Genomic DNA, 27,665 nt, shown 5'->3' with positions numbered 1-27,665 from the left:
TTTTAGAAGAATATGTCTTGTCTGTTTAAATAATACAGTCTTTTATGTAGCTGTCCACGCCTTTAAAAAAGTTACTCACGGCTTCCCTGGTGGCACAGTGGTTAAGAATTTGCCTACCACTGCAAGGGACACGGTTTGAGCCCTGGTCTGGGAAGATCCCACATGCCGCGGAGCAACTAAGCCCGTGCGCCACAACCACTGAGCCTGTGCTCTGGAGCCCGCAAGCCACAACTACTGAGCGCATGTGCCACAACTACTGAAGCCCGCGCACCTGGAGCCCATGCTCCGCAACAAGAGAAGCCACCGCAATGAGATGCCCGTGCACCACAACGAAGAGTAGCCCCCGCTTGCCCCAACTAGAGAAAGCCCGCGCACTGCAATGAAGACCCAACACAGCCAAAGATAAATAAATAAAATTAATTTTTAAAAAAGTTATTCAAATGTCTTACAAGTTTTGTTTATTAGGCCTTTGATATTAGAATCTTTGACTATAATTACTACTTTGTCAGATTCTTGTTTTTCTAATAGTTTTTAAAATATAATATTGAGTATAATAACAGTTCAATATTTATACTTCTTCTAGGATATACGTCCTTGAGTGATGCAGGCCACTGAAGTGGTTGAGACAGCTTCTGGTAAAGGCTACCACAGTAATGGAAACATCCAGAAAGGTGAGAAGCTAGTCCAGTTGGCTTTATTCTGGGTGGAAAGAGGTATTAAATGTAATTAGACTTGATAGTTCCCTCTCCAGTGTTACTACATCTTAAGCCTTCCTACCAGTAAGGTAGGATTCAGCATGTTTTTATCTTGACAGATGACTCAGGTGATTTTTGGTAAATATGGGCAGCCTACATAGGATCTCTCAGGTAAATGGAAGATTTAGGAGAGAGAAGGTGAGCCAGAAGAGAGGGTTTCTGTCCGGGCAGGCTTTCAGGAACTACTGACAGGTACAGTTGCCTTCAGGGTAGTAAGTAGAAAGTGGGCAGGTTGACCTCTGCTACTGAAGTTGTGTATGTTTTTTCTTCACATGGATCTAAAATTTCTCTTTCTGTCATAATGGTAGAAGAGAGAATAATCAACAAGGGTATAAAAAGCAAGCTGACTAACCTTTATATGCTTATGAATACATGTAGTTGTAACTATTAAGAGGACTTTAGAATGTGATAAAAATGCTATTTCAAGTCAGACGGGAAACTGGATTTTTCAGCAAATGGTATTAGGACAACTGACCATCCTTTTTGGAAAAAAATTAAGTTAGAGTCCTACCTCATGCTAGAGAGAAGCATTAATTCTACATAATGTGAAAGGGCTAAATGTTACACACATACACCCACACAAAGAATTGGAAAGTTATAGAAGAATACTTTTATAATCATGTGGTAGGGAAGGCCGGGGAGACAAACCCAGAAGTCAGAGAAGAAAAGACGGATTCATTTAACTAAATAATCTTAAAGCCCGTGGCATGACAAAATATTATAAAAAGTTAAAAGAGGGGCTTCCCTGGTGGCGCAGTGGTTGAGCGTCCGCGTGCCGATGCAGGGAACACGGGTTCGTGCCCCGGTTCGGGAAGATCCCACATGCCGCGGAGCGGCTAGGCCCGTGAGCCATGGCCGCTGAGCCTGTGCGTCCGGAGCCTGTGCTCCGCAACGGGAGAGGCCACAACAGTGAGAGGCCTGCGTACCGCAAAAAAAAAAAAAAAAAAAAAGTTAAAAGATAGCCAATAGGGCTTCCCTGGTGGCGCAGTGGTTGAGAGTCTGCGATCCCACATGCCGCGGAGCGGCTGGGCCCGTGAGCCATGGCCACTGAGCCTGCACGTCTGGAGCCTGTGCTCTGCAACGGGAGAGGCCACAATAGTGAGAGGCCCACGTACCGCAAAAAAAAAAAAAAAGCCAGTAAACTGGGGGAAAGTCACTTATATTATAAATGTAAAAAACAAACACCTAGTATCCAGAATATATCATGAACTCCTGTACAAATCTCTAAGAAAAACACAATCAGCACATGAATTTATAATTGTATCTGACCCTACTGTCCTTAGCTCCAACCCCATATTTATAACAGCTTATTAGACATTCACATCTGGGTGTTTTATCTCTAACCTTAAACTCCACTTGCCTGGAACTGAATTCATTATCTTCTCCCTCCACCTCCCTCCCCAGCCCCTTGCTTTTCCTCTTCATCTTCTAAATCTCCTCTTCCGTGAAGTCCCTATCTCTTTAGCACCAGATATTCCCACTCATCTGTAATACCAAGCTGTAACCCTTAGCATTATCCTAGAAAGATATTTAAGCAGGTGGTAGCTAATTGATGAGTCATGAAGTCAGCTTAGCTGATTGTGATCAGCTTTTTTTTAATAAAATGAAATAGACTAGAAAATAGCAGAATACTTTGGACATAATTGGAGTAATTACTGTTTTGTAAAATTTTTGTTTCACTTATACAGACACATATATGCTAGATCTTGATATAAAACGTGTTTCTGATTGTGTTCTTAAAGAAAAAAAATATGTATTTGAAAGCCACTAATCTCTCTCTCCCTTATCTACCATTTCTAATTGATCACCAAGTCTTGTCAGTTGTGGAACTTTTATACTAGTCTCTTCTTTTCCAGTCCCATTTCTGTACTCTTGATCTGTCTCCCTTCAGTCTCCCCCTTCAAGCCTTCATTCCTACTGTTGCCAGAGGTGTCTAAACTCAATTGCATTCACATGACTACCCTTTTAAGAAGCTTTCAGTGGTCCTCCGTGTTAGGATAAGAACCAGACTCCTTAACACCTCATAAAAGGCCTCTTTCTGTTCACAGCTCCTTTCACTCCCTTAGAGCTATTTCATTCCAGACAAGCTGGCTTATAATTTCCTGAAAATGCCATGTTTTTTCACCCAGCTAACTTTGTAGTGCTGTTTAATTTGCCTAAAATAACTATTTTGTTTCAAAACACTTTTTAAATGTACAGTTTTCTCTGACATCTACTTCTCCTTTCTTAAGCATTTACCTGCTAATCAGCAGCATGGTACAGCACCCATGTCTTCTTCGTCTTATTTCTGCAGTGCCTAAGGTTGATATTAGAACACTAGGAGGCACCCAAAGATTACAAAGGGAGTGACTGCCTTCTAAATAGTAAATGCTTTGCCACTGAAAGAGTTCAGGAAGAATCTTAGCTCCTATCTTGGTCAGCTGGGGCTACTATAGCACAATACCATGGAGGTGGCTTAAAGAACAGATATTTGGTTTTTTCCACAGTTCTGGAAGCTGCAAGTCCAAATGGGGCTGCCAGCATGGTCAGGTCTTGTAAGGGCTCTCTTCCTGGCTTGTAGATGGCCGCCTTCTTGCAGTGTCCTCACATGGTGGAGAGAAACAGAGAGCAAGCTCTGTGGTGTCTCTTCTCTCATAAGTGCACTGATCCCATTTTGAGGGTGCCACCCTCATGACCTCATCTAGCCTTAATTACCTCCCAGAGGCCCTGTCTCCACATGGGGAGTTAGGGCTTCAACACATATGAATTTTGAGGGGGACACAGTTCAGTCCATAGCAGCAACTATTTAGGGATATTTGTTATGGATAATGTAAAAAGTATATTCCTACATTGGGAAGAGCTTAGGCCAGATTACATCTAAGGTCTTGTGTTTAAATTCTGTAATGTTTCTGTTAACATTTTATCCTTTTTTTTTTTTAATCAGATGAGCCTTCTAATCGTAAAAAAGAAAATTTGTTATCTCCTAATGGTTGTAAAGAAGCCAAATTGACTTTTCTTGATTATGACTGGGATTCCTTGGCATTAGAAAAAAGAGCTAATGACAAAGAAATCAGCAATATCGACAAAATAGAGTTATTGGAGCCATCTTTTACTGTGAGTCCAAATGCTAAGATGGAGAGTACTCACTCTCAGTCAAGTGAGTTTGAAGGTGGTATTGACAACACTTTCCTGAATGAAACCTACTCTATACATCATTCAGAGTCAAAACTGAAGAATGAAAGTCTTACTCATTTAGATTCAGAATTCAATTATGAAATGCAGAAAAGAAAGGAGGTGTTTTTTGATATTTTGAATCATCGAGGTAATACGACTGTTGGCTTGGAAAGAATCTACAAGATTTCAGATGATGATTCTGAAGACGTGCAAAAGCATGATCTAGATGATGACTCACAGCAGGAATATCACAGTGCAGAAGAACAAGAATATATAAATAACCATTTATCTTTTGACCAAACGAAAACATTAAACATATCTAATCTGGAAGTTTGGGGACTAAGAAGTTCAGGTTATGGAGTTAATTGTGCTAGCAATCTAGAAGATGATCATGTTAAATTAGAAAGTAATTCTAGCACCTCTTCAGATTCAGCTGACGTTTATGGACAAGAAGGTTCCCCTCATGTCTCCAAATTTCAGAATTCTGTTATGGTAAGAGAATATCATGAACCAAAACATGGCAAGTGTGTGGAACAAGACACTAGTTCAATGTACCACACAGTGTTTGATGCAGTTGTACTAAAGGGAAGTGCTCTTGAACACCAGGAATCTCAATCTAAGAGTGGTTTCTTGAACCCTCAAAAAGCATTAAAAACTAAAATTTATACTGGCAAAGTGAAGTCTCAAGTAACTAAAAGTAAAGATTTTTGTGGAAATTCAGTTGTTGAGGAAAAAATGTTACAGCACCTTGAAAATCCAAGCACATTACCACAAGACAAAGTTTTAGAGACATTACTCCAGCCCTATAAAGATTGTCAAAGTTCCTGGACCTCTATTTTTGATGATTCAGTAATTTCTGCATGTTATAAAAGCCTAGAAAACACCCCTAACCCAGCCTTAGATTTTTCTGTTACTCTACCAAGGTCTGCAATCAGAGATAACCAGGCAATAGAAGAAGGTAGCTCCCTAAGAGCTGCTAATGGCAGTACCACAAATAAAGCTTGCTTTCACCATATGGAAGGACCATGTCCTGAATCAGTTACAGATGTAGCAAGTTGTACAGTCACAGTTAATCAAACAGTGGATGTTAGCACTGATTTTAGGGCTTGTTTCACAACAAGCAGGGCGACGAGCACAAGATCTTCTGTAGTATCTACATCAAGCAACACAGAGATAACAATGATAAATAAAAAATGGCCTGATGAGTGGCAAAGTGAGAAACGAAGTGTGGCATGTAACACAGATTGGGCATACAGTCAAGATAATGAAGATCCACAGATGGCTGTGACAAAAGGATGTTCGGGGAAATCTGTCTCCGTTGACAGTTTAAAACCTAAGGGAAATTTCCTGAATAAGGTAAAACCAATATGATTAATAATAAAAATTTATTTGACTTTATAAAGAGGCACTGTAGGCTAATGTAAATATTTTGTTTCACTGAATTATATCAGGGGTTTCTGAGGCTTTTGTGAGAAAATGCTGGATGAAGGAAAAAGGTGAATAGATTGCTACCAACTTCTGTTCTTCTCAGTTGGCAGCTATTGCCACAAAGTCAATTCGAAGTTGGATTTTACATCTTACCAGATACAACATGTATTATTGTTTGTCGCATATGTCTAATTTGATCTTAAATCATGTTTTCAGGATTCCCTGGAATTAAGGAAAACATTTGATTTCACAGACTTAAAGAAACATTCTGAAAGGTAAGTCAGACATATGATCAAAATAGTAATTTGCTTTTTGTGTAGGTACTTAACCATATAGAATAATAGCCAGGAGTGACTTGAAGAGATCGTCTGCTTCAGCCATTTGTCTTGAAAGAAATAAATATTAGAACAATGTAGAATGTTAAAGCTTTCCACTTACTGAGATTTCAGTCTGAATAATTCCTTCAGAAAAACTCATGGCATCTTTTCTTTATTTATCCAACCCAAACCCACACTGATTTATTACTTTCGTTTTCTTTCATTTGATCCCCTGTAGTCCAAAACAAAATAGTACATTTGGAGAACATCATATATTTGAAGAAGTAAACAGATACTTTTACTGGGATATTTTAATTTGTTGTGTAATTTACTTTGCATCCATGGAGAACCAGGTGGTGGGGGAGAGGAAAAGGAGAAGTCTCTGAGAAGTCAAATTGGTTTTCATGCTCTGAGATCATTTGCTTTTTCCTTCATTCATCCTTTATTCTTCTAATGAGTTTGATCTGGTATCCAGTCCTATAAAATTAAATAGAAGAGTTGGTTTCCAGAGGCAGATGTATCGAGAATAGTTAGAAGTGGCTGGTATTAGCAAGGGAAGAACTATTAACATTCAAAGAGGTAGTGATTTTGGAGCTTTTTGTTATAACAGCAAAATATTTGCTTCTAATAGCATAAGCATTATTATTATTAAGAAAAATGTAAATTATATTTTCTGTTTAAAAGATAACATTTAAAAAGTTTCCCTCCAGAATGTTTATAACTTTTAAAAATGCTGGCCAGTGCTTGATTTAGGTTGAAAAATCTGTTGATTCTGGATAAATTAGTACTTTACTTTAGAATTCTTTTCTTGGTAAAATGAAGTATGAATTTGAGATTTATTTACTCTCTTGAATTCTAAAAAGAGTATATTTATTTTTTTAATAAATTTATTTATTTATTTATTTTTGGCTGCGTTGGGTCTTCGTTGCTGCCCACGGGCTTTCTCTAGTCGCGGTGAGCAGGGGCTACTCTTCGTTGTGGTGCATGGGCTTCTCATTGTGGTGGCTTCTCGTTTCAGAACACGGGTTCTAGGCACGCGGGCTTCAGTAGTTGCAACACGCGGGCTCAGTAGTTGTGGCTCGTGGGCTCTAGAGCGCAGGCTCAGTAGCTGTGGTGCACGGGCTTAGTTGCTCCATGGCATGCGGGATCTTCCCAGACCAGGGCTCGAACCCGTGTGCCCTGCATTGGCAGGCGGATTCTTAACCACTGTTCCACCAGGGAAATCCTAAAAAGAAGATATTTAGCATTGACTCTTGACATCCTTGTTTTCTTCAGCCTTTCCATCTTTAGTAGAAATTGATTTAAACTTTACAGAGAAATGTAAGAAATCTTAAATCTGTTTCTGGAGGTATGTCATCAACACAGAAAAATATTTGGAATCTTACCTAATCCAATTTTTTTATTTCAAAGGGAACCTCAGCTTTCTAAAGAGATGGAGAAGAATTTGCCATCAAAGTGCTGTCAGCAAATAATGCAGAGAGCCATCAAAGCAGAGTTGCACCTTTTAAATGTTCACTATCAAATGTGTCATCAGCATTGCAGTGATATTTACAAACTTGTAATGGAAAATAGAGAAGGAGTAAATAGGTGATTGTTAGGGTTTGTTTGTTTATTATCTGCTTTTTTATTGAGTTACAGTTGATTTACGGTATTATATGTTTCAGGTGTACATCATAGTGATTCACAATTTTTAAAGGTTATTCTCTATCTATAGTTATAGGTGATGGTTAATTTTAAATCTGTATCTTCCTAGAAATTTATCACTAACTTTAAGTTTATTCTAGAAAATTTCTTTAGTTTTCATTTTTAAAGGGCAGGAGAGGGGTGGATTATAACTGGGTTTGTTAACTGGCCTAGGGGTAATAGACTTTAAAAAGTAGTACATTGTAATTTCCTGGAGAGGCAACAGTGCATGTTGGAATGATGAATCCAGTAAAAAGACAGATTCAGGTTTTCTTTATAAAGTCCAAGTTCGGATGAAGTCAGTTGGAGGGTTTTTCGTGACATTCGACCACATTCTGTCCGGCTAATATGTATACCAAGGATTGCTTATCTTGCCCCTGGAAAAACACATCTTCTGTGATTCATTTTCTTTTACTAAATGTTTAAAAGAAAACATTTTAGGGATCTAGTAGAGTTAGAATTAAGTGTATAATTTGACATTAGTTTTAAATGGGTGGCTTGGCCTAAGTAATTTAGTTTGTGAATGTAACTTTTGAACAGGAATTTATCAAGTAATTCTACTAAGAAAGAATTAGGATCAGCTCTACTGACAGTTTTAGAAGACTTGAAAGTTAGATACGTGAATTTGAAAGAAAAGATAAACAAGGGTATACCACTGGAAGAGCTGCCTCCACTATCGGTAGAATCAAAATTATTATCTACCTTCTCTGCTTTTGCTTCCAGGGTATGTATTTATGTTTTAGGAATAAAATTTTTACTTCATTTAGACAGAAAACATTTTACGCTAAAAGCTTTTTCTTCCCTTCTCTTTCTTTCCAGCTAATGAAAGAAGAATCACATATGTAAGTTATGTTTTCATCTAATTTAGAATTCATTAGATCTTAAACATTGCTAATTCAGTTAACTTTGTTTTCTATTTTGGTCCTTATTCAGAACATTGATAAATGCTTTAATGAAATGTTTATCTGTTTAGCTTTTCAGGAGCAGATTCTGAACTAGATAATCAAAGTACACGTGATGTTGATGGTTCTTCAAGCCTGAAAAAGACACTCTCTCATGTGAGATTTTTTTAGAGTAGTTCATCAAGTGTAAATCTTTAATCTTATGCCTTGCACAAAGTAAACTATAATTTTTAGAAGCTCTCGCATCCTTCTTTTCACTCAGCTGGCTTATTTTGTGTACTACCATTTGAGGGATATAACTGATTAGAAGGAGCGTAATGTCCTGATCAAACAGATGTCAATAGTATATGTTGGGTAAGATGACCACATAATTTATCATCAAATCAGGAGACTTCTGAGGATGAAAAAAGGTAGTGATGTTAATAGTTCAACATGACGATTGGTATAAACCTTGAGTGTCTCTGGCAAATCATAATTTTTGGCCCCCATCGTGTTAATGCAATGTAGTAAAAACTAATGTGGTTATGCCTTCATCGCATGAGATAGTATAAAATAATATCCTGGGGGCACAGTGGTTAAGAATCCACCTGCCAATGCAGGGGACACGGGTTCTAGCCCTGGTCCAGGGAGATCCCACATGCCGGGGAGCAACTAAGCCCATGTGCCACAAGTACCAAGCCCACGCTCTAGAGCCCACAAGCCACAACTACTGAAGCTCGCACGCCTAGAGCCCGTGCTCCACAACAAGAGAAGCCACCGCAATGAGAAGCCTACACACCGCAACAAAGAGTAGCCCCCGCTCACCACAACTAGAGAAAGCCCACGCGCAGCAACGAAGACCCAATGCAGCCAAAAATAAATAAATAATTAAAATAATAATATCCCATTTATTTTAGACAGGGCAAAGTTTTCATTCCTCCTTTGCTGAAATGATGAAAATAATTTTTAAGTGCCTTTCGTAGGTTTTCTTAATCTCTCTTGTTCCCCCAAGGAAATGTTTGTCAGATGACAATCTGTGTAATAGCACTCTGCAAACTGTGAAGTGATAGAGAAACACGAGTTATATTCCATTATCAATGGAGTAGGAAAACTGAAGGTTGTTTCTTTTTTTTTAATTTTTATCTATGGCTGCGTTGGGTTTTCATTGCTGTGCGCAGGCTTTCTCTGGTTGTGGCGAGTGGGGGCTACTCTTCGTTGCGGTGCATGGGCTTCTCATTGCAGTGGCTTCTCTTGTTGCGGAGCACGGGCTCTAGGCACGGGCTTCAGTAGTTGTGGCTCATGGGCTCTAGAATGCAGGCTCGGTAGTTGTGGTGCACAGGCTTAGTTGCTCCGCGGCATGTGGGATCTTCCCGGACCAGGCTCGAACCCATGTCCCCTGCATTGGTAGGCGGATTCTTTTTTTTTTTTTGCGGTACACGGGCCTCTCACTGTTGTGGCCTCTACCGCCGCGGAGCACAGGCTCCGGACGCGCAGGCTCAGTGGCCATGGCTCATGGGCCCAGCCGCTCCATGGCATGTGGGATCTTCCCGGACCGGGGCACGAACTCGTGTCCCCTGCATCGGCAGGCGGACTCTTAACCACTGGGCCACCACCAGGGAGGTCCCCTGAAGTTTGTTTCTACTTTCTGACTTTAGTCTTAACCCTGAGGTTATATTATTATTTGGGTAGTCTTAAAGAATAAGATGCATCCCAAAGCCGAAAGTGAAATAAATACTTGATTGATTTATATTCCTTTCTATTAAGATAAATGATTAAAAGTAAATTATTTTAGCAAATTATTTATTCCATTGTTCTGCTCTTTAAAAAAACAAAATCTCATTTATCCACAAAGAATTAACAGGTCTAAAACCAGATTTTTATATCTTCAAATTTCTTACATAGTTTGCTTAAACAACTTGTCCATTTAATGATATATAATGTTCTGGAGGGGTTTTGTTTTTTTACTTTTTTATTTTTTTCATCATTGTAAAGGTAGCAATGGTGTAACCTGACTATTTGGGCAGAATAATAAATCTTTTTAAAAGTAAAAGATGCAGATATAACATTTTTATAATCTTAATTTTGGCTCTAAAACAATATCTACTTTGTTAGGATTACATTTTAATACCCACCTTACTAAATTAAGTTATGCGTGAAAGCCAGCATTGTATAGTGTAGTGTTTCTAAATTTCAGCTACTTATGTACTATCTTCACAATTTTTCATAGCCAGGTATTATCTGTAATGTTATTTGATTTGTACTTTTTAAATGATTCTCCTCTTTTAAAAAATTTATCTGTGAAGAGTAACTTATTATGTATGAGAAAGAAATATCACTCCCCATAAATGAAAGGTACATATAAGCACACATTAAATATATAGCTGTTGATGTTAATGTGAAAAATACTTACATGTGCAGCTCCAGAAATCATCTCAGGTACTTCTAGTGTGTGGATGCCACACTTTGCTAAATAATGGTGGTGGTAGCGCATACAGTCACTATACATAGACTAGTTTCAAATCATAATTCTCATTGTGTGACAGACATAAAGCAGCAGGTTACTTAGATTCAGTTTGCTTACCCATAAACTGGGTCGATAATGATTTTGTCTCATAGCCTTTGTTGTTGTGAGGGTAAATAATGCCAGTGAAGCATGCTTGTCACATAGAGTGCAATAACTGTTACTCCTTATTTATTATTGTTGTTTCTATTATTTTAATTCTCAGATGTCTCTATTACCTGACAATAGTCATCCTAAACAAGATACATCACCCAAAGAGGATGGTTTAAAAAATGGTGACGTAGATATAGACTTTAGTCAACTAAAACTTGATGATAAAGGTCAGTATAAAAATGTTTGTCTTGTGTCATTGCCAGAAAGCAGATAATAAGATTTAAAATACCCCTCGTGCCCATCTATTAAGTTAAAGTAAATATTTTTAATTGAATGGCATCATTCAGATTATGAATGTTAAGTATGTTCTTATTACATCTACTTGATATCTTTAAGGTTACTTAATATATCTGATAATTCCAAATAATAATACAGACTTTTGTTCTTCTGGTTCATGTTTTCCATTTTGAAAATTCTTTTTTCTGTCCAGTTTGTATCTCTGTAAATTGTATGGGTTTTTTGTTTTGTTTTTTAGTTTTGTCCTCAATGAGAAGAGAAGGATCCTTTTTTAGTGAAATAAAGACTTGTGGCACGGCTTAACCCATTTTTAAAGATGTTCATTGTTATTCTGTCTATAAAGATAAATCTCTTCTTCAGTAAAGGATAATTAAAAATTAGAAAAGTAAGGCTTTTAATAAGCTAGGAATCAGTGTTCATTAAAGTAAAACTGGGAAGCAGGTCACTCAGATAACTTCTCACGGTTAAACATTGTACATAGTTCCTTGCTAAGTGTGTTCAATTTCTCAGACTCCACAAATTACCGAGAAATAAGTGAAGACTGGTTTGATGCTAAAGAGAACGTGACTGGAGCTGACTTCTCAGGAATACAAGAAAATCAAATAGTACAAGACAAAGAGGATCCGAAGTTTACACTAGGTTGGTTCTTAACAATTTACCAAGAAATCCTAACCTAGCTCATTTATAAAATAGTGCTTATCTTCTTCTGTATTATTTTGGGGGATTGCACTGTTTTAATATTTTATTCCTGTTTGTATTTCTTTATAAATATGAAAAATGAGGAAATCGGCCATTTGGATGTCATTTTTTTTAAAGAGTAAATCAGTTTAAAATGTTCATTTCTCTTTCAGAAAACTGTCTGCTAAAAGCGTAAATCCAAGATTTAGTTAGTAGATAGAGGCCCACCATTCTCTCTCCCTACTCTAGTCCAACATCAGTATTCCTTCAGGCGTTCTTTTCCTCTAAACCCTCATCAGGCACTTCGCAGGTGTGGGGTACATAGTGAACAGAAGAAGCTTCTCAGTTTCCATCAGACAGCCAGGACTACCTATTTATTGATCCATCTTTGAGTCACAAGAGACTAAATATCATTCAGTCCAACCTCTTTGTTTTTAACGTATGATTAAAGCCCAGAAACCTTGGCACTGTACTCCAAGCTCTTAATCTTCAGCCTAGTGCTGGTACTTGCTAATAACTTTATAATCATCTTTTTGATAATAAAAAATGAAATACTTAACAATTTTCACATTTTCTCTTAAAAATATTGATAAAATAATGATTATCTTCTGTTGTATGTTTATCTTCAAGCAGAAATGAAGAATGTTGAACCCTTACGAAGAGATAAAGGTTACTTGATACATGTTGGTGGGCTCTGCCCTTCAGTGTCTGAGGTATGCCAGGATTTATTTTTTGAGCTTCACTTTCAAATCTATTAATTGTTCATATTTTGATTGTTTTTCTACCTTTCACAAACTTTTATTTATCTTCTTTCAGGCTGATTTAAGGTCTCATTTCCAGAAATATGAAATTTCTGACATTTCAATTTATGATTCTTCTCCTAATTACAGGTATGTTTCCCAGATTCAGTGAATGTACATTTACTGGGTATGCCCTAGGTTCTAACAGAGGTCTGTTCTGTACTGAACATGAACCACAGTGGTGATTAAGCCAGGTGCCATTCCCGCAGGGGTTTCCCAGCCTAGTAGAGGGATACACGTTGACAAATAGCTACAGTCATTAATTGGTGCTGTTCTCAATCAGAGCTTTCTTTCATTATACTTTTTAACTTGTTACTAATGAGATATAGGAGAGTTATTGATTTTTCTGCAGTTATCTTGTTTCATACCATTTCATGGGGGCAGTCGAGTGCATTAGTTAAGAGAATGGGCTCTACAGCAAGTGTCTTGGGTTCATGTCTCAGCTTCGTCAGTAACGTGATGAATACATTTGGGCAAGTTACTTAATAACCTTTCTGTATCTGAGGCTCTTCATCTATAAAGTGAGGATAATAATAGTACCTACATAGCATTACTGTGGAACTATTATGAGATAAATAAGTAAACCAGTAGAAATAAAGGCTGGCATATAGTAGGTACTCAGAAAATTATATTTAATTTTATTATTTTTTATTTTAATTACTTTTTAGTTGATGCTTTTTTATTTTTTAGGTAGATGGCTATATCATCTACATATAGTCATTTCCAGTATGTGTGTTGTTAACCTGTTTTGTGACATCAGAACATTCAAAAGTATCAAATAAGAATGGTGATAGCTTAATGGAAATGCCTTTACTATTTTATCACAAAAAATGATAGCTCTTTATTTCAGATATGAAAATCTTTATAAATTAAAAAAGGATCCTATTTGTAGTTGGGTTGAAATTTATTAAAAATAAGTGTTTAATTTTGTCTTAAATGGATTCACTTAAGATCATATGCTTTTCTTGGACCTATTAATTAATATGTTGTTAATATATTTCGTTATATTAAAGTAGTGTTGTACTCCTAGGAGTATTACTTGATGTGAAAGATTCTTTTAGTGTCTTGTTGAATCCTTTGGAAAAAAAGAAACTTTATGGTTCTTTATTACTTTGAAGTATTATACATTCTGTGTGGAAATTTAGGAAGTACAGTTAAATACAGAAGTGTAAGGAGGTTATAAAAATTGATCCATAGTCCCATCCTATGGAGGCAGCTGCTCTTCAGATTTGGTGTATAGCCTTCCATTGGCACTATCTGGAGCTGGCACTTTCAGAAGGATGGCTCTTGCCCAGCTTTCTCAATTTTATGGCTAAAATTCTGGTTAGATTTTCCAACTCTGTTTGGACTGCATATTTTTTCACTACAAGGCCATAAGGACATTCTCTCCTGTGTTCTGCTAAATGTTTTTAAATTTTGCCTTTCACCTTTATGCCTTCTCTGTATCTGGAGGTTATGTTTGTGTATAGGGATTAATTTTAATTTTTTGGTATGGATAACCAGTTGTCCCGAGAACGCTAATCTGTGCAACTGTGTCATATATAAGCTTTGCAAATGTTACTTTTTTTTTTTTTTTTTGGGTACGCGGGCCTCTCACTGTTGTGGCCTCTCCAGTTGCAGAGCACAGGCTCCGGACGCACAGGCCCAGCGGCCATGGCTCACGGGCCCAGCCGCTCCGCGGCACATGGGATCTTCCCGGACCGGGCCACGAACCCGCGTCCCCTGCATTGGCAGGCGGACTCCCAACCATTGCGCCACCAGGGAAGCCCTACATAACATTTTAATATAAAATTAACAGGTGATAATTCAGAAGAAATACTAACTACCTTTTATTTCCCATCTTTAATTTTTTGTATTTAGTTATTTTAATATTCTTCCTGATCCCAAGGTAAGTATAGTAACTTATTTTTAAGAGCAGTTATTCTTATAAAAGGTATATGCTAGCCAGTAGTTACACAATGAAGTTTGAGGTCATTTAAAGTCATTAACAAAGAACCTTTTGGTTTTCTGCTTTTATATTTTAGATATGCATCTCTTGCTTTAAAAAAAAACCATAATGCAAAGCTGGCTGTGAAGGAAATGAATGGTACAGAAATAAATGGGAAATCAGTAAATGTGCGGCTTGTTAAAACTCCTGGAGAATATACATCACCACTTTCGTCCAAAAATGGAAATAAAGTTAGTTTCAGTAATTTGGAGAAAAACATCAGCAAAGAAGTCAACTCAACCTCCTCTGTTTCTAGATTGCCTAGAACTAGGCCGAGGCAGCAGCTGGGATCTGAGCAAGACAGTGAGTTTTTCGCTTTTGACCAAAAGGTTAGTTTTCTTGATCAAGCCCTTAAATGGTCTTCATATATACACTATACTGCGATAAGTAGCTTTGTAGGACAGATAACTCCAGGACAGCAGTCTTGAAGTGGGAATAAGGACATTAGTCTGAATTGTGCCTAACATTGAATCCGCCCTAACCTGCTCTTGTACAACCCCAGTTGTCCCTGGAGGAAGCACAGATCTTTATAGGCCTAGCCGCAGAGACAACGTTTCTCTGTAACTAGGCTCTCTGCCAGTGCTTTTCAGTCTTTGTATCTCTTTATTCTTGGATAGTGTTACTCTATAAGTAGCTACTTAACACTTTCATCATTCTTTTTTTCACAGCTAACCTCATCTCATAATTATTTAAACCATAAAATATAGTCATTTTATTATGCATGCTCTCATCTTTACCACATTGAGATTTTAAACGTCACATGGAAGGTGATAAAGTTGACTTATTCACTCTTGTCTCTCCACTGCACAGCAAAATGCCTGGCATCCTATAGGCATTCCATAGATTTTTAAAAATTTACATATAGTAAAATTCGCTCTTTTTGCTGTCTGTGAGTTTAGACATATGCCACAGGCATGTAACCATCATCACTATCAAGGTATAGAACAGTTCCATCTTCCCAAAACATTCTCTTGTGCTCTGCTCTGTTTTCTGTTCTTATAATTTTACTTTTTCCAGAATCTCCTGTGAGTAGAATATTATATAGCCTTATTAGTCTGGCTTCTTTCACTTAGCTTTATGCATTTTCTTACTGAGTTCTGTGAGTTTTTTAATATTCTGAATATAAGTCATTTATCAGATAGGTATGTACTTTGCAAATACGTTTTCCCAGCCTGTACTTTGTCTTTTCATTCTTTTAATAGTGTCATTCTCAGAGCAGGAGTTTTAATTTTTAACCAATTGCAGTTTGTCGCTGTTTTGTTTTTTAACTTGTGGGGGGTTTTTTGTTTGTTTTTTGTGGGTTTTTTGGCTGTGTTGGGTCTTCGTTGCTGCGCACAGGCTTTCTCTAGTTGTGGCGAGTGGGGGCTACTCTTTGTTGCAGTGCGTGGGCTTCTCGTTGCGGTGGCTTCTCGTTATGGAGCACGGGCTCTAGGTGCGCGGGCTGCAGTAGTTGCAGCATGCTGGCTCAGTAGTTGCAGCATGAGGACCCTAGAGCACATGGGCTTCAGTAGCTGCAGCACATGGGCTTGGTAATTGCAGTGCACAGGCTTCAGTAGTTGTGGCTCACGGGCTCAGTAGTCGTGGCTCGCGGGCTCTAGAGTACATGTTCAGTAGTTGTGACGCACGGGCTTAGTTGTTCTGCAGCATGTGGGATCTTCCTGGACCAGGGATCGAACCCATGTCCCCTGCATTGGCAGGCAGATTCTTAACCACCACACCACCAGGGAAGTCCCTTAACTTGTGTTTTTAATGTTGTATCTAAGAAATCTTTGCATAACTCATTGTCACAAAGCTTTTGAGTTAATTTTATAATGTGTGGGATATGAATTGAGGTGGTTTTGGTTTTTTGGTTGTGTTTTTGTGTTGTGTATGGAATTGTTCCAGCATCATTGTTGAAAAGCCTATCCTGTCTCCACTGAATTATCTGTGTGCCTTTGTCAAAAATCAGTTGACCATATTTGTGTGGATCTATTTCTAGACTCTCTGTTCTCTTCTATCTCTTAAACTTTCCACCAGTACTACACTATCTTGATCATAATAGCTTTATAGTAAGTCTTGAAACAGGAAGTCCAACTTCATTCTTTTTCAAAATTTATTTTGGCTATTCTAGTCTCTTTGCCTTTCTGTATAAATTTCATAATTCTGCTTGTCACTATCTATTAGAAAAGTCCTTGGATTTTTACTGGAATTAGTTTGACTCTACAGATCCGAGAAAATTCCTTTTTAATAAATGGATGAAAGAATAAATATTTGTTGAATAAATGAATTTTGGTTTTTTCCATAAGAATAAGATAAAGGGATCTCTTTTCCCTATGTCCTTTACCCCATCCTTTCCTAATTCCTGGAGTTATCCCATTATTTTTCTGTACCATTAGTGCCATTTCTGTACCCACAGACCTTTCTCCACTCACAGTTATGCACAACTCTTCTTAATCCGAACCACATTTGCACTTGACTTCTCATTCTTTTGAAGTTACCGTCCTTATTTGTTCTGTGTTTTTCCTGCCAAACTTCCCAACCAAGTAGTTTATACCCAATGTCTGGGCTTCTGTGATGGTCTCTCTTCTTCATCCTGATAACCTGACCCCGTCGCTAGAATTTTATTTACAGTGCTCTTCCTGTAGCCACTAATGGCGTTTTTACCGCTCTGTCGCCTGTCTGCCTTCTTTTTGACCACTTAGCCTATTTGGTGCCGGTCATTCCTTTTTTCCTTTCATCTCTTTTCCTTTCATCTCAGTGACACTTTGTGTTTAGGATGGGTTTTTTGGTGCATAACCTCAATCCACAATAGGAAGGAAGGAAACAAACTGCAGTCAGGCTACGGGCGCTTGAGCTGGGAATTTGGGAGCTATGGCTCCTCCCTGCCTCTCTCAGGTAGTGCCCCTGGTTTCTTGCCTCTGCATGCCTGTAAGCTCCATCCTCCTGTTTCTCTCTGCACACTGGCTTTCTCTGTCTGCTTGTGACTTCTCTCTTCCTCCATTAGGCTTTATTTTGCTTAACTCTAACTCTACAGTACTTTTCAGCTCAAGCTCCTGTCATCATTTTGACTAACTCATTTGCTCTGTTCCAATTCCACATTCTTTAGACAGGAAATCTGATCCAGCCCATGATTTTGGTGTTCATGAGTTCAGGTAACACCACTCTTGGTCTTGTTAGCTGAGGAAGCAGGTCATGGAGTTGGTAGAGGGAAGGTTATGTGTCATAAATAAATAGGGCACCGTGGGCTAGGGTAGGAGTATGTTGTCTTAGAGTGTGTGGACAGGGCAGCTCTTAACTGCTGTCTTTGTTAAACTATACTCTTACTTTTCTAGCAGTTTATTGTCACCTTTCTTCTCAGATTCTCAACATTTTTTCATTATGTTCATTCATTTAGAAAATATTTATCGTCTATAATAAGAGGTAGTGATGATTAAGAACAACAGATTCATAACCTGGCTTTGCTACCTACTCATGGGCTGGGCGAGTTACTGCCCTCTGTGTCTGAGCTTCCTTATTTTAAAATGGGGATAGGCATTTCCCTGGTGGCACAGTGGCTAAGAACCCACCTACCAATGCAGGGGACACAGGTTCGAGCCTTGATCCAGGAGGATCCCACGTGCCACGGAGCAACTAAGCCCGTGCACCACAACTACTGAGCCTGCACTCTAGAGCCTGTGAGCCACAACTACTGAGCCCGAGTGCCACAACTACTGAAGCCTGTGCTCCTAGAGCCCGTGCTCTGCAACAAGGGAAGCCACCACATTGAGAAGCCTATGCTCCGCAACGAAGAGTAGCCCCCACTCACCGCAACTAGAGAAAGCCCACATGCAGCAACGAAGACCCAATGCAGCCATAAATAAATAAAATAAATAAAGTCATTTTAAAAGAATAAAAAATAAAATGGGGGTAAGTGTTCCTGCCTCACAAATGTTGTGAGCTTTAAATGAGTTTAATTCAGAAAATTCTTTGGAACAGTGCCTGTCATGGAGAATGTACTCCGTAAATAGTAGCTACTGTTATTTACTAGCAGTTTGGCTCTTTCTTGGGAAACCCGTCCTCTCTGTGGTTCCAACTGCTATTTAAACTTACTGTATCCCAAAATTATTTATTCAATAAACAGTATACCAACTGTGTACACTATTGTAGGCACTGGGAAAGTGGCAATGAACAAAACAGACAAAAATCTGTGCTGTTACAGAGCTTAAATCTAGTGAAGGAGATAAGGCAATAAGCAAATAAGTAAAATATGTACTATTCTGATGTAGATCTAATATTTTGTATATCTTACCCTGACGTTTCATCTAGGTTTGAAAGTATCCGCTCCTCCTTTGTTGAACTTTTATGGGATGTACAGTGGTTTCATATAATTTATATCCTACTTGCATGGCTAATAGTAATTAATTGATCATTTTAATTTTGTCTCTTCAGTTGAATTATAAGATACATAAGTGATGGAGGTTCTTTTTTATAGCACTAGTTTCCCCACCCCCACTCCAGCATGTTCTGGGCATATAGTTTGTGTACATTGAACATTTAGTAAATAAGATATAGAATATATGATATAAATATGTACATATAATTACTATGTAGACCAGCCTTTCTCTGTCAGGTTGGGTAAGAGAATTCAGCCTTCATGTCCTAAGCCTAAGATATCCATTGTATATAGCAAATGACTCTCTCTCCTATGCATCTAGAATGGAATAGTTATGTCCTATCTTAGGGAAAATTGAGAAAATAGTTAACATCATTTTTTGTGTTCTGTGGATCAGATGAGAATCCTGTTTGAGAAAAGCTAATTTTGACATAGCCCATATATTATACTTCATCATGTATTTGGCATTTTTTAAATAAATGGCCCTGAATACATCTCAAGTAAAACTACTTGGTAGAAAAACTAATCCCAAATCAACATAAATATCTTAGGAATTTTGATTTTACTATTTGTAATTTTTTAATTTAGAATAAGCTGGATTATTTCTATGTAATCGTTACTGACTTAAATAAAACTTTAAAAATGTTTATTTAGGGTGTCAAGAAAAATTGTAAACAGATTGGATCCACTAAATTACTACCTGATGCACCTTTTCAATTTGTACCTCCAAATACATTGAACCTGCGTAGCTTTACCAAGATCATGGAGAGACTGGCTGAACTACATCCGAAAGCTGGCAGGTAGTGACTACAATTGCATTTTAAGTGGTTTCATAAGTTGTAAGTAAACTCCCGTTCCTTTCAGTACCTTAGCCGTATCTAGAATGTGCTGCTCTGGAGAGGGCAGATGCTCATGCGTGTCTTCCTTTGGCACAGGGATCACATTAGAAACGCTCTTCAGGAGGTTAGAATGCATCATAAAGGCTCTCTCAGTGGCCTGTCTGTTAATGCTATTGTGAGAATGACTTCCTCTGTTTTGGAAAACTCTGCTTCCGGTTAGGTGTAAAAGAAGCAATAAGAGGTAAGTCAGTCATACCTTTCATATTTAAATAGTAAACATTTTAAGCTATGGATTCCATTTTCTTTTCAAATAAAAATATTATATTGAAAATAATAAAGTAACATAAAAGCTAAAAACAAGCATACTGTATTTGTAAACTATTAATGCAAAACTATCTGGGGTAATGTTAAATAACCCCAAAATTATTTGGCTTCAGCAACATTTATCATCTCAGAGTTCACAGGTCAGGATTCAGGAATGGCGTAGCTGGGTGGTTTTAGTTTAGCGATTCTCGTGATGTTGCAGTCAAGATGTTGGCCTGGGCTGTGGTCATCAGGAGGCTTGATTGGGACTGGAAGACCTGTTTGTAAGACGGCTCATTCCCATGGCTGTTGGCAGGAGGCCTCTGTTTCTCACCACATGGGCCTTGCCATAGGGCTGCTTGAGTATCTTTACAACATGACACCTGGCTTCTTCAGAGCAAGAGCCATCAGAGAGAGAGAGCAAGATGGAAGCTGCAGTATTTTCTGTGACCTAACTTCAGGAGTCACACCCTGTCGTTTCTGCCACATTCTATCAGATGCAAGTCACTACGTGCAGCCCACGCTTTTGAAGAAGGGTGTATCAAAGAATGTGTGTATGTATTTTTAAATTACCACACACAAACATAGAATCCCTGTTTATAAAATAATGGTCGGGGATTTGTTTCCAGTTATAGCTGTCCAGGTGAGTAAAGCCAACTTTCCATGGAGAACAGTTAGAAAAGCTGAATAAATATAAAGACATCTGCTTGAAGGCACTGGAGAACTGTCAAGATACCATAAATTATCTGGCCAGTGTAAGAGAAGATTAGTCTCAGGGAAAATGCCCATTGTTTGGGACCACTTTCCCCCAATACTGTTTGCAGGTGGGGCAGCTAGGAGTTTAAAGGGACCCTTCTGATAGCACTGAAGCCAGGGGGGTGGGGCCTCAGCAGTAGAGTTGGGACACCAATGGGTTACTCCACTCCAAGAGTAACTTTGAACCAGAAGTAGATAGTTCCTCTGAGGGACTGTAACTCAGCTTCAGAACCTAAGTTAGATTGAGATGATCTGGGGTTACTAGTTCTGCCATGCACCTAGAAGAAATGAAGGTAAGAATCCTCTGGAAGAAGGTAGTATCATTTTAGGCCTCAAATTGTTTCTACCAGAATTTTTGCATATACTAATAATTTTGTAAATAAGAGTATACAATCAAAAATAACTAATCACAAATGAAATAAGACCACGTGAATGAAAACTAGCATGAACACCAGGTGATAGAAATTACCCACAGGGACTCCAGCTAATTGAGTTATCAAACTTTTTTTTTTAAATAAATTTATTTATTTTATTTACTTAGTTTTGGCCATGTTGGGTCTTCGTTGCTGCGTGTGGGCTTTCTTTTGTCGCGGTGTGCGGGCTTCTCATTGCGGTGGCTTCTCTTGTTGTGGCGCACGGGCTTAGTTGCTCCATAGCACGTGGGATCTTCCCGGACCAGGGCTCGAACCCGTGTCCCCTGCATTGGCAGGCAGATTCTTAAACTGTGCCACCAGGGAATCCCCCAGACACACTTTTAAAAACCATACTTGTATGTGATAGATTGTTTGCAAAAACAGCCACAATTATTCCTTTCCCTATAACCATGCCCCTTTGCAGTGTGACTTGGAAGCTCCTCTGATCAAGAAGTGGAGTCTGTTTTCCCACCCCCTGAATCTGGGCTGATCTTTTCACTTGCTTTGACAAGTTATGCCATTCCCAAGCCTGGTCCTCAAGAGCCCTTGATCATTCTGCTCTCTCGGAAATTTGCTACAGCCTCATAGAGACACCCAGGGTGCCTGCTAGAGGATAAGAGGCTACAGTCACCCCTCAGCATCCATGGGGGATTGGTTTCAGGACCTCCCCCCACACCCACCCACCGCGGGTACCAAAATTTGAGGTTGCCCAAATATCTTACGTAGTATGGCTTAATATTTGCATATAACCCACACACATCCTCCTGTATACTTCACATCATCTCTAGGTTATTTGTAATACCTAATGCAATTGTAGATACTATGTGAATAGTTGTAAATGCAATATAAATGCTGTAAACCGTTGCCAGAACACAGCAAATTCAAGTTTTGCCTTTTGGAATTTTTTTTTTCAAATATTTTCAATCCAAGGTTGGTTGAATCTGCAGATGCAGAACTCACGGATATGGAGGACCAACTGTACCTGGAGGATAGCGAAGACATTCCAGCCTACAGCCAGCTGCCCTTAATATGTGACAGAGTCTAGTGTAGATGAGCAGATAGCCTACCCAGCCTGGCAGCTGCCCACAGATGCGTGAGTGAGCCAAACCAAGATAAGACAGATCACCAAAATGAGTCCAGCCCATTGCTAACTGCAGAATTAGAGGCTAAATAGTAGGTGGTCATTGTTTCAAGCCACGAAGTTTTGAAGGTGATTTGTTACACAGCAAAAGCTAATTAATGCAGATGTATTATGCTCAAGGAGACAAAAGACAGGATTGAGAATTCTAGTATAGAACTGGAAATATTTTTAAAATGGAAATTCCATTAATAAAAAATAGAATTACTTAAATGAATAACTCAGTTAATAGGTTCTACAGCATATTAGACAAATTAGAGAATTAGAAAGGTCAGAAAAATTATGGAATGACACACACAGGTAAAAGGATGGAAAACACAAAAGAGAATGCAAGAAACATAAAGAAATACCAAGAAAGCCTAATTATTTGTGCAACTGGAGTTTTAACCAAAAAAAGAAGAGGGAGAAAATTGGTCAGATACAATATTTGAAAAAAAATTTTTAATGATGAAAAAAATTAAGCCAGAAACGTAGTAAAGCCCTTTCAAATCCCAAGCAGAGAAAGTAAGGCTTCAGTGCATTAGAAAAACTGCCTGAATATGGTCCTTATGACCACCATGCAAAGCTGCTGAAAGTCAATCAAAACCATGTATTGAGCCCCAAAGCTTTATGAATAAGGGATACACAAGAGAAATAAAAGGCAATACATGCACACACACACACACACAAAAAAAAACTTCTTGAAAACTCAAAGCAAAAAGAAAATCTATAAAGCAGCTAGAGGGAAAAAAAATTACGTTAAGAGTGCAACAATTAAACTGACATCTGATTCTCAACAGAAGCCACCAAATAATTCTACCAACTAGGATTCTATACTCAGGAAAAGAGCCTTCAAGAATAAATGAAATAAATATATTTTTACCCAATTAAAAACTAAGATAATTTGTTACTTAGAAGACCCATTGTATTAAAGAAAATACTAAACAGTGTTTTCTAGGAAGAAGGAAAGTGATTTTAGATGAAAGGTCAGAGATGCAGATGTACTGAAGATCAAAATGTTTATATCAACTAGTACTGTATAAAACAAGAATAATGGTATTTTATAGGGTCTAATATAATTAACATGTATGACAATAGTAGCATATAAATTGACCACCCCCTAGGCTTAGTGATTCATTAGGAGAACTCACATGACTCAGTATATAGTTTTACTCATGGCTATTATGACTTATGGCAATGAAAGGATACAGAGCAAAACCAGCAAAGGGAAGAGGCACATAGGGTGATGTCTGGAGGAAATCAGGCACAAGCTTCGAAGAGTCCTCCCCCGAGTAGAGTCACATAAGACCTGCTTGTTTCCTCAAGTAATGAGTTATGACAACTCATAAGAAATGTTGTCTACCCTCATTAGAGATTGAGTGCCTAATATTTTTGTTGGAGGCTGGGCACATAGGTACCCAACATCTAGCATGTACCAAAGGTTCCAGACTCTCAGAAGGAAAGCAGCTGTTCAGCACAAACTACATTGTTCCTACAGTTTCGGCACAGTGAGCCACTCTTGTCACTACTAGGATTGGTGGGAACTAAGTTCCTAGACACCGGGGCCAGCCTTGCAAGCAGGGCTTTCTACAGATGACTGTCATCTCAGGCCTGCTATGTTAATTCTTTTCTACACATACCAGTTGATATCAGACTATGATAAATAGAGTATAGTTGTAATCTCTGGGGTAGAGTTGGACCCTTATCTTACACCAGGGTTCCCCAACCCCTGGGGACCAGTATTGGTCCATGGCCTGTTAGGAGCCATGCCGCACAGCAGGAGGTGAGCCTCTTGCTAGCTTAGCAGAGCTTCATCTGCTGCTCCCCATTGCTTGCATTACTCCCTAAACCATCACTCACATTACCGCCTAAACCATCCCACTCCCTCCCCCACCCCACCCCCATGGGAAAACTGTCTTCCATGAAACCGATCCCTGGTGCCAGAAAGGTTGGGGACTCCCGCCTTAACACTGTATACAAAAACTAACTCAAAATGGATCAAATTACCTAAACGTAAGACCTAAAACTGTAAAACTCTTAGAAGAAAACAGAGGAAAAGCTTCACAACATTGGATTTGGCATTGATTTCTTGGATATGACACCAAAAACAGACAACAAAAGAAAAGATAGATAAATTAAACTTCATCAAAATTTAAAACTTTTGTGCATTAAAGGACATTATCAGCAGTGAAAAGGCAGCCCACAGAATAAGAGGAAATATTTGTAAACCATATTATCTGATAAGGATATTAAGAATATAGCTATATATCTATCATATATCTATATCTACCTATCTATATATCTTATCTATACAGATATATAAAGAATACCTACAACTCAACAACGAAAACCCAATTTAAAAATGGACAAAGGATTTGAATAGACATTTCTCCAAAGAAGATATGCAAATGGCCAATAAGCACAGGAAAATAGGCTCATTATCACTAGTCATTAAGGAAATGCAATCAGAACCACATTGGAGGGGGGGACTTCCCTGGTGGCGCAGTGGTTAAGAATCCACCTGCCAATTCAGGGGACACGGGTTCGAGCCCTGGTCCGGGAAGATCCCACATGCCACGGAGCAACTAAGCCTGTGTACCACAACTACTGAGCCTGTGCTCTAGAGCCTACAAGCCACAACTACTGAGCCCACATGCCACAACTACTGAAGCCCACGTGCCTAGAGCCCGTGCTTCACAACCAGAGAAGCCACCGCAATGAGAAGCACATGCACTGCAACAAAGAGTAGCCCCTGCTCGCCACAACTAGAGACAGCCCACGCGCAACAACAAAGACCCAACACAGCCATAAATACATAAATAAATGCAATTCAAAAACAAAAACCCAATTTAAAAATAGACAAAGGATTTGAATAGACATTTCTCCAAAGAAATGCAAATGGACAATAAACACATGAAAATAGGCTCATTATCACTAGTCACTAAGGAAATGCAATCACAATCACAATGGTGGGGGGGGGTAACTTCCTGGTGGCGCAGTGGTTGAAAATCTGCCTGCCAATGCAGGGGACACGGGTTCGAGCCCAGGTCCGGGAAGATCCCACATGCTGTGGAGGAACTAAGCCTATGCACCACAACTACTCAGTCTGCACTCTAGAGCCCGCAAGCCACAACTACTGAGCCCACGTGCCACAACTACTAAAGCCTGCGTGCCCCGCAACAAGAGAAGCCACCGCAATGAGAAGCCCACGCACCGCACCAAAGAGTAGCCCCTGCTCGCCGCAACTAGAGAAAGCCCACACACGACAACGAAGACCCAACACAGCCAAAAATAAATTTATTAAAAAAAAAACAAAAAAACCCCAATGGGATACCCACTTCATACCCATTAGGATGGCTGGTATCCCCGCAAAAAAACCAGAAAATAACAAATGTTGGTGAGGATGTGGAGAAATTGGGAACTTTGTGCATTGCTGATGGGAATGTAAAATAGTGCAGCCACTGTGGAAAGTGGTATGACACTTCCTCAAAATATTAAACTAGAATTATCACATGATCCAACAGTTGCACTTCTGAGTATTTACTGAGTTTAGTGATATGCTTAGTCAAGGGGTAGAACTTAATGGTAAATAAGTATATATGATGTTTGTTTATATGATAAATCGGTTTAATTACAATGGTTGGTTTAGTAGTAGAATGTACTGATAACTATATACTTTTCTGGAATTTTAGATTTAGCATAGCACATTTAATTGTTGATTTCTTCCTTCTTTTCTTCACCTATAGAATTTCTTTGGAAAGCATGAGTTCCCTCCTGCAGAGAATGTTCTACAGCACTTAGGAAAAAATTGTGGTAACAGCAAAATGATGCAATTAAATAGGCTTGGTAAATGGGTTTAGCTGTTTATAATATTCTACTTTATATAGCCCTCTCTTAAAATCTAGCAACTGTTGTTTCTACAATATAAAGATCTCTCTATATATAATTAAAAGATAATTTTTAATGTTCATAAACTTTATATTTCAAACTTGTTACTTAGAGACTTAAAGCAGTATGTTTTGGATCAGAAACAGAAATGGTGTCATTTTTAAAACTCTGTGTTAAATCAGTTTTCTAAATATTGACCAAGAAAAGGTTTATTATTATTTCATACATGAAAAATATAATTTACCTGAAGTTCTTAGTTCCACTTTTCAGTTGTCTTAAGACTCTTATATTGGACCATAGGATAGCAAATAAACTGAGTCTATAGATATACATTTTGGAATATGTATATTTTTAAGTTTCCAAAATGATTAAATTACTGTTGTGATACATTTAATGCATTTTTATGACTTTAGTATTAAACATTTAGATGTATTTTCCCTGCTTTCACTAGGAAGAGTGAACTTTGGTAAAGTACTTAAATTTAAATGGTCACCATGTTATGTTCATTTTGTAATAGGTTCTGTTATATTAGGTTAGAGCGTAAATTGGAACACTTTTCAAGACCTAATTTTATGCTTTATCTGATGACATAAATTTCTTTAACTGCTTTACTTTTAAAAGTAACATACTGTTTAAAGTTGGAGTTTTACTAGTAGTAAGATGAACAAATGTGCATTTTCTTCTTCAGATGTTTACAATGTTTAGAGCATTCAATATTTAGTTGGCATTGCTTGATTAAAAGTTACCCATTTAACATTTATATTTGGTGTACTTATATTTAATAAAGGTAGAATCTATAGTAAAATTTAATACTTTCTGCAGGTTTGGTGGCATTTTCCAAGTGTAAATTACCTACCAGTGTTTATATGGAATACGAAAGGACAGTAAGGCTATAGATCAAACTATTGCATTTCAAATTTTTCCTCTTTCATGGACTTTTTAGGCTTATTTCATATATTAATTTGTCTCCGGTTATTACCAGACCCAGTCCAAACGTCTAGCAGAAATTGGGTTCCAGGATGTTAAAAAAAAATTGAGGGGGGACTTCCCTGGTGGCACAGTGGTTAAGAATCCACCTGCCAATGCAGGGAACATGGGTTCAAGCCCTGGTCCTGGAAGATCCCACATGCCGCGGAGCAGCTAAGCCCATGCACCACAACTACTGAGCACGCGCGCCTAGAGCCTGTGCTCCGCAACAAGAGAAGCCACCGCAATGAGAAGCCCGGGCACCACAACGAAGAGTAGCCCCCGCTCACCACAACTAGGGAAAGCCCGTGTGCAGCAACAAAGACTCAGGGCAGCCAAAAATAAATTAATTAATTAAAAAAAAATTTTTTTAAAGGACTCGATTAAATGAAACTTGAAAATCATCAAATTAGTAGATGATTCTCTAGTTTTGGCCATA

At 38.4% G+C, this 27,665-nt stretch overlaps 1 protein-coding gene across 1 annotated transcript; it reads left to right on the top strand.

The window, feature by feature from the left end:
- Positions 1 to 601: 601 nt before the first annotated feature.
- RBM44 (RNA binding motif protein 44) lies at positions 602 to 26,227 on the top strand. Its single transcript, XM_032638317.1, has 15 exons — positions 602 to 671; positions 3,679 to 5,264; positions 5,553 to 5,611; positions 7,064 to 7,240; positions 7,877 to 8,060; positions 8,156 to 8,178; positions 8,310 to 8,394; positions 10,944 to 11,058; positions 11,639 to 11,767; positions 12,440 to 12,519; positions 12,623 to 12,696; positions 14,631 to 14,922; positions 19,599 to 19,744; positions 19,880 to 20,024; positions 26,119 to 26,227. The coding sequence occupies exons 1-14, from the start codon at positions 602 to 604 to the stop codon at positions 20,001 to 20,003; spliced, it is 3,144 nt and encodes a 1,047-aa protein (XP_032494208.1). The 3' UTR covers positions 20,004 to 20,024; positions 26,119 to 26,227.
- The last annotated feature ends 1,438 nt before the right edge of the window (positions 26,228 to 27,665 follow it).

The sequence above is a fragment of the Phocoena sinus genome, chromosome 7 (assembly GCF_008692025.1).
Source record: "Phocoena sinus isolate mPhoSin1 chromosome 7, mPhoSin1.pri, whole genome shotgun sequence".
NCBI lineage: Eukaryota > Metazoa > Chordata > Mammalia > Artiodactyla > Phocoenidae > Phocoena > Phocoena sinus.
This window is presented reverse-complemented; position numbering and strand designations above follow the sequence as displayed.